Genomic DNA, 8,311 nt, shown 5'->3' with positions numbered 1-8,311 from the left:
TATGACAGATGGGACCCATCCAAACCTCTCACCCCTCCTAATAGTCAGGTGAGAGGAGGATGGATAATTGTATGCAAGTAAAAAATGGGACCAGGACATAATTCTAATTTGTTGCTTATTTTCCCACCATCCTAAACACACCCAACATGACATAATATCCATAATTTGGGTTGATATTACATTTCTGTGGTTCCTCAAGACCGAAAACCTGGAGCGTGAAACCACAGATGCGATTATGTCCCCCAATCACAGATATATCAGTAAATTGTGTTGACAACAGAATATTGTTGATAAGGCATGGAAATTTTGAATTTCCATTGTGCCATGTGATGTCTCTGGTATGCAATTATCTTCCCTGCATTTATTGGCGTACCTTTGCTAGCAAGAAAAATACAGGAGAAGTTTGCTATTGTTGGGATCGTTGGCCATGTAATGATCTACTTCTAATCCTTAACACAATCCATAACATTATAGTAAAAAACATTTTAATGGAGATATACTTTACTTGACTATAACTGGTATATGTTCTGTTGTACTTCTCATTCACATAAATCTGCAGCAAAAAGAGAATAATTGTCCCCTGTGTGATTTCGCTGATGTCTTGCAAGATGTGACTTCTGGTTAAAACATTTACCGCATTCTTGACAGGAAAATGGCTTCTCACCTGTGTGAATTATATGATGTCTAAGTAGATGTGGTTTTGTTATGAAACATTTCCCACATTCTAAACATGAAAATGGCTTCTCCCCTGTGTGACTTCTCTGATGTCTAAAAAGATTCGATTTCTCGTTAAAACATTTCCCACATTCTAAACATGAAAAGGTTTCCCCTGTGTGAATTCTCTGATGTCTAACAACATGCGATTTCTTGGTAAAACATTTCCCACAATATGAGCATGAAAATGGCTTCGCCACTTTGTGATGTTTCTCGTGTTTAACAAGATTTGATTTCTCTCTAAAACTTTTTCCACGTTTTATACATGAAAATGGCTTCTCCACTGTGTGAGCTCTATGCTGGTCAACTTTCTTCCTTTTATTTTTCTTAACATTCTGTGATTTATCAAAAGATAGGAGCTGTTGAAAAGGATCAAATGATAGATCTTCAGTGTGTACAGCGGAAGGTATATTTGCTATAAAATCTGTAGCCATCGCATGTCCCTCTGAGCTTCTGAAAGAGTCACCTGCCAAAAATAAAACAGTTGAAGTTAATAATGTTAGGACGATTGTGTTAACGGAAATTTGTCAGTAGGATTAACCCTGATACACCATCTAATGTATATGGGCACGGAGGACATAGAAAGTTTAATAAAATGATACATTTATGTCTACGATCCGATAATAATAATACATTTTATTTCTATAGCACAGACATATTCTGAAGCACTTTACATTTCAGAGGGGACTTGTACAGGCAATAGACATTACAGCATAACAATAATCACATAGATCATAACAGATACCAAGAGGAATGAGGGCCCTGCTCACAAGCTTACAATCTATGAGGAAAAAAGGAGACACGAAAGGTGGGTGGTAACAGTTGCCCTGATTGTATGGACCAGCCATAATGTTAAGTGTGTATCAGTACAGACGCAGAGGGCTAATGGATGCATAAAGCATGTGGGAACATGATGCGGGGAACCTGGTTATGGTAAAACTTTTGGCTGTGCCACACAAGGATCGATTAGGTTAATGTGTTGAGGCAATAGGCCAGTCTGAATAAATGCGTTTTCAGGGCACGCTTAAAATTGTGGGGATTGGGGACTAATCGTATAGACCTGGGAAGTGCATTCCAAAGAATTGGCGCAGCACGTGTAAAGTCTTGGAGACGGGAGTGGGAGGTTCTGATTATTGAGGATGCTAACCTCAGGTCATCAGCAGAACAGAGGGCGCGGGTAGGGTGGTATACTGAAACAAGGGAGGAGATGTAGGGTGGTACTGAGCCATGGAGGGCTTTGTAGGTGAGGGTAATAAGTTTATACTGAATTCTGGAGTGGATGGGTAGCCAGTGTAATGACTGGCACAAGCTAGAGGCATCGGTGTAACGATTGGTGAGGAATATGATCCTGGCTGCAGTATTCAAGACAGATTGGAGATGGGAGATTTTGGTAAGAGGGAGACCGATTAGAAGAGAGTTACAATAGTCCAGACAAGAATGAATAAGAGAAACAGTAAGAGTTTTTGCAGAGTCAAAAGTAAGAGAAGGTTGAATTCTAGAAATGTTTTTGAGGTGCGGATGACAAGAGCGAGCCAGTGATCGAATGTGGGGGGCAAAGGAAAGCTCGGAGTCAAGTATGACCCCAAGACAGCGAGCATGTTGCTGGGGAGTAATAGTGGAACCACACACAGAAATGGCAATGTCGGGTATAGGTACATTAGTAGAGGGAGGATGTTATTCATGAGAAATCCACATTTTTCTTAATATGTAAATGATCTGTTAAGATCTCATTTTTGAAAGCGGTCTTGACAAGGGTACAAATAAATCTCCATGGCATTGGATAGTCAATGAAACATTGTGAAGACTGCCATCAAGAAGTGGCTTAAATTTCGCACAACAGTGATATTAATTAAAAGTGGATGTCCCTAAAACATTGACGGCAGGGAGAAAAGTGGTCAAAGAGTCCTACAGCAACAATAAAGGAGCTGCAACAATTTCTGGCAAGTAATCTTTGTGTACTGCATGTGACCATAATCTTTTCCATATCCTTCATGTGTCAGGACTGCCGATGGGGTAGGGTGGTAAAGATAAACATCCAAGACTCGCTATGTTTTGTGAAAGCCTGCATCAAGTCTGCCAAAAGAAAGTGGGAAAATTTGAACTTCTTGACCATAATTAAAAAATATATGGTTTGGCGCAATGCCAGCATTGTGCATCAACAAAAGAGCACCATCCCCACAGTGAGGCATTGTGAAGGCAGCAAATGTTATGTCTTGGAGAAGTTTCTCAGTAGATGGAACTGGGGTTTTAGTCAAGATGGAGGGAATTATGAACCAACCCAAATATCACTCAATTTTGCATCAAAATCTTTACGCTACTGCAAAAAAGCTGAAGATGAAGAAGAATTTCACTTTTCAGCAAGATAAGCATACCTCCAAGTCAGGAAAAGAATGGATTCGCTAGAAGATGAGAGTTCTGGAACAGGTCAGCCAGAAACTAGACCTGAAACCAATTAAAAATCTGTGGGTCACATGAAGACGGGGCTGTACACAGGAGATGCCCCAGCAAACTGACAGATGGGCAAACATTGCCATTATTAGATGTGCCATGCTGACACACTCCTACCCCAAAAGACTGAACGATGTTATAAATCCAAAGAGGATATCACCAAAGTATTAGAATAAGAGTGTGCACAATAATACAGGTGCATTATTTAAGTTTTTTTTTTTTACTTTCACCCAAAAAGATTTTAGTTTTTTTTTTTTCCAATGGATTTGTAGATTATAGGTGACATTAAAAGGTGGAAAAATTCTGAAAAGATTCTTCTTGGTATGATTTTTTTTTTCCTTATTTTTACAGAGGTGTGTAGATTTTTTTATATCCACTTTATATCTGTTTTTAATATCCGAATTGCATCTATATGCCTGTTTATAGCATCCATGTGCCATCCTTCTGTCGATTTTATACATGCGTGTGTAGCACAACAGTGAATGTGCTCCTACACAACTGAGTTGGCTGTCATTCAGTACTGGAGCTTAATTACTGTTGCCGCTTACTATGTACTGTGCAGTGACTGAAGCTGCTCATCTATGACTAAAGTCCAAAGGCTGCTGGGAGGAATAAAGTCAATTTCCTCCCTGTGGCCAAACTTTCAGTGCGTTGGCCACACGACTTTATTAACCTTCAGATCAATCCCGTAACAGTTTCCCTTTATAGTTTAACAAGTACATAAGCCAACAATAGTGCCAGAAGACTAAAGGAAAGGATTCGGGTCAGCCCAGAGAATAGAGGAATTGGAGGAATAGGGCTAAGCAACAGCACATGTAAAAAAGACTTGGGTATACTAATAGATCACAGACTGAATATGAGTCAACAGTGTGATGCAGCAGCAAAAAAGGCAAATGCAATTCTAGGATGTATTGACAGAAGCATACAGTCTAGATCACGTGAAGTCATTATTGCCCTCTACTCCTCTTTGGTCAGACCTCATCTGGAATACTGTGTCTAGTTTTGGGCACCACATTTTAAAAAAGACATCAACAAACTGGAGCAAGTTCAGAAAAGAGCGACCAGAATGGTGATCGGTCTGCAAACCCTGTCTTATGAGGAAAAGTTGCAGGATTTGGGAATGTTTAGCTTGCAAAAGAGAAGAGTGAGAGGAGACTTAATAGCTGTCTACAAATATCTCAAGGGCTGTCACATTATAGAAGGATCATCTTTATTCTCATTTGCACAAGGAAAGACTAGAAGCAATGGGAAGAGACTGAATGGGAGGAGACAGATTAGATATTAGAAAAAACTTTGACAGTTAGAGTGATCAATGAGTGGAACAGGCTGCCACGAGAGGTGGTGAGTTCTCCTTCAATAGAAGTCTTCAAACAGAGGCTGGACACACATCTGTCTGGGATGATTTAGCGAATCCTGCTTTGAGCAGGGGGTTGGACCAGATGACCCAGGAGGTCCCTTCCAACTCTACCATTCTATGATTCTAGATATTTGAACTGTTTATAGTGGTTTCTCAAGTTAAAAATTCTTGTGAACCTCTGTCCAGACAATTAGAATATGTTGACATTTATAATAGGTACAAAATCTGAGCAGAAATTAGCAGAGGAATACTATGCAGTCATGTTTCAGTTGTATTTTTATTGCTCTGTTTTGTCATCTATAACAGTATCACAGTTTCATCCATCGCTTATCAGTAGTTTGACTAAAGGGAGAATATCAAGAGAGTTTTTTTTATTTCAACAACAGCTCATGTGGTTTCCGTCTACATCTGGACAACGGGTCAGAATTATACATTGAACTGAATACACCTGTGTTTTGCTACTTCAACAAAATCTCTACATTTATTGGTTACTTCTTACCCGGGTAGTCATATGTAGGAATCTCCTCTTTACATTGCTCATCACCAATAACAAACGTCTCTATATTAAAATGGGTCAGATCTTCATCCTGAAATAAATATTGCAAAAGTCACAGATGGAGAAGTCACCTCTATGATCAGCTCTAATCCTGCCATCTCCACCATCCTCATTAGGCTAGGTTCACATTAGCGTTTGAGTCCACAGCATATCATCTGTATGCGCAAACGCATGCAAAACCGCATGCAAAACACAGTTACGCAGCGTTTTTTATGCGCATCTTACGCATGACAGAAAAAAATGCTGCGTGTGCATGCATTTGTGTTGCTTATGCGCATGCGTTCGATATGACACCAGACAAATATGGGTGTGTCTCATGGGATTTCTATTAACATTTTGAAGAACGCATGCGTACGCATGTCCTTGCGTACCAATGCATTCCCACAGACCGTAATACTGTTTTCTGACGCACTCATCCGCATGCCTGCGCATATTTGACGCCTCAAAAATGCAGCATGTTACGATCGCCGCACAATGCGAAACTACGCATGCGTACGCAAAAGCATGCGAACGCATGTCCCTGCGTACACCATGTTAAATATATGTATGCATGACGCATGCGGATCAAATGTTACGCACACAGACGCAAATGTGAAGCCAGCCTTAAACAAGTATTAAACATATACCATATTTTTCGGACTATAAGACGCACTTTTTTCCTTCAAAAATGTGGAGGAAAATGGGGGGGGGTGCGTCTTATAGTCCAAATGTCCCCAATCTGGCTGTGGTGGGGAGGTGGGGGAGCGGCAGCAGCGGGTCACAGGAGACAGGAGCTGGCGGCTAACTCCTGTGTCCGCTGCTAAAGAGAAATGAATATTCCATGCCCATGCATACCAGGAGGGAGATGGGGTCCCTGCATGCCAGTATGGCGATTGGGGCCAAACATACCAGGACGGAGATGGGGGCCTTGCATACCAGGATAGGGATTGGGCCATGCATACCAGGACAGAGATGGGGGTCCTGCATACCAGAATAGGGATCGGGGCCATGCATACCTAGCCAGTAAAGGCTAAGCAAACATTTGTGAGCTGATATTAATAGTCTGGAAACCATCATGGCTATTGGCTCCTTCTCTGAATATTAACGTCCGTCCTCAGCTGTCAGCTTTCCCTTTGTTGGTTATGAAAATTACATAGCAGCACACACAATTTTTTAAAATAATTTTTTTGAAAAGTAAACAGATATTGTGTCTTATTTAACTCTTTATTTACCATTACTGAGGATATCTGGCTGACACCTGTTCATTACTAAATCTCGAGCGTAGTAATATATATATATGCACACACACACTGTGTGCATGTATGTGTATATATATATATATATATATCTATTAGGGTGTTTCATTTCTCCGAAGTTATGATTTTCTTACGACTTTGCTTGAATCCTTGGTCTAAGTCATCTAAAAGATCCATGTAAAAATTTTTAGCAAAATCGATTAATATTTAGGGGTTGCACACTTTGATCACTTCTATCTGAAAGTACTGAAATTCATGAAAATGTATCATCGACACCACACTAATGCGTATGCTGTGTTTCTATTATGCTTTGCAGGTAGTTAGACTGAAAATGAGTACTAGAAAGGGAATTTGGTTACTTGAAAAGGTGCCTGGTGGGGAATTTTTGGGAGCTCGACTCCATTCCAAGGAACAAGTGCTTTTAGTTTTTGTTTACCATCACAAGGAAGTGAAAGAAACACTCTTGTGTGCTGCTAAAGCCACAAGTATTAAACTACAGGAAGTGTGGAAGAAAGCAAGTATCCCTGTGGAATATCAACATCTGGGCAAAGAGAAATCAAGGAACACTGACAAAGCAAATATGAAGCAGCAGATTTGGAAAGATGATCTTGTTGAGCCATTTGATATTGCCAGGCAAAATGTGATGTCCATGAATAGCGCACTAGAAGACGATAAAGCATTCCTTATGTCACAAAGAGAGGATCGTATGAGTTCATCAATGAGTGGGGTAGATAAGGTTGTTGCCTCACAAATTAAAAAGAAAATAAATACAGAATAAAAGGAGGCATACAAGATGAAACATTATAAAGAAATCGCCAAAATGAACAAGACAGTTATAGTGGATCACTTAGTCTTATCTCCATCATCATCAATTCACGAAGAGGACAAATTTTCTGCACCACCAGTGAAAAAATCTTGTGCAGGTCGTAGAGTAAAACCTCTTGATCACACACTCACGGCTACATGGGATCGAGAACAACTCTCCATTCGACAAGCAAGTACTTCATTTATTGCAACTACGAAAAGCCTTGGTCACGATGTTTCATGCACTTCCATATCTCCATCTACTGTTTTCCGAGCTCTGGCGATTAACAGAAGACAAATGGCTGAGAACATGGAAAAGTCAGTTTGAAAATCCTCCTCATTTAGTCTTACATTGGGATAGTAAATTGTTGCCCTCGGTTGTCTGTGGGAGTGTCAAAACTCTAGAAGATAGAGTTGCTGTTCTTGTAACTGGAAAAGATTTTGAGCATTTGCTTGGCGTACCTGTTGCCCAGAAAGGTACTGGTGAGCTGAAGTTGTTATTCAGGAGGTGGACCGATTCGCGCAACGTGACCATATTATTGGTATATCTTTCGATACAACTGCATCTAATACAGGAATGATCCAAGGAGCATGTATTAGAATTGAAACTGAATTTGGGCGACCATTGTTGTGGTTGGCTTGCCGCCACCACACCCACAAATTAATCTTGAAAGGAGTGTTTGGTAACTGTTGTAACATACCATCAAGTGGTCCTAACATCCAGATTTTCCGAAAGTTCCAAAATCAGTGGAATTCAGTTGATAAGAAGTCCTAATCCACGATGTTAGATGAAGAAAATCCCATTCAAGGTTTTCTAGAACAAAGTGTGAAAATGGTGGACTACCTCAACAATGTCTTGAAAGATGGCAGTCATTGAAGAGAAGATTACAAAGAGCTATTACAACTATCACTTCTATATCTTGGAGGCTGGGATGAAAACGATTTAGAATTTAGGGTTCCAGGGGCTCTGACTGAAGCAAGGTGGATGGCAAAGGCCATAAATGTACTCAAAATTGTGCTATTCACTAAACAATTGCATATTTCTAATACCGAACGGAAAGGAATAAGAAAAGTAGCACGTTTTGTCTGTCTAATATATGTCCGCTTTTGGCACGAGGCAGTTGTAAGTCGATGGGCTCCAAAGAATGATTTGGAGATGCTACAGTTTTTGCAATATTATGCAGATAAAGATGTCAG

General features: G+C 40.2%; 1 protein-coding gene across 1 annotated transcript in view; it reads right to left on the bottom strand.

The window, feature by feature from the left end:
* Positions 1-468: 468 nt before the first annotated feature.
* The window catches only part of LOC141051123 (uncharacterized), a 168,866-nt gene continuing 161,023 nt past the window's right edge, over positions 469-8,311 (bottom strand). Inside the window, exon 15 of the mRNA XM_073548011.1 lies at positions 469-1,006. Coding sequence (XP_073404112.1) covers positions 540-1,006 — 467 coding nt within the window. The 3' untranslated portion in view covers positions 469-539. The remainder of the gene's footprint in view (positions 1,007-8,311) is intronic.

This window comes from Dendrobates tinctorius, unplaced genomic scaffold (genome assembly GCF_039654945.1).
Source record: "Dendrobates tinctorius isolate UK_male_01 unplaced genomic scaffold, ASM3965494v1 ptg000155l, whole genome shotgun sequence".
Taxonomy (NCBI): Eukaryota; Metazoa; Chordata; class Amphibia; order Anura; family Dendrobatidae; genus Dendrobates; species Dendrobates tinctorius.
This window is presented reverse-complemented; position numbering and strand designations above follow the sequence as displayed.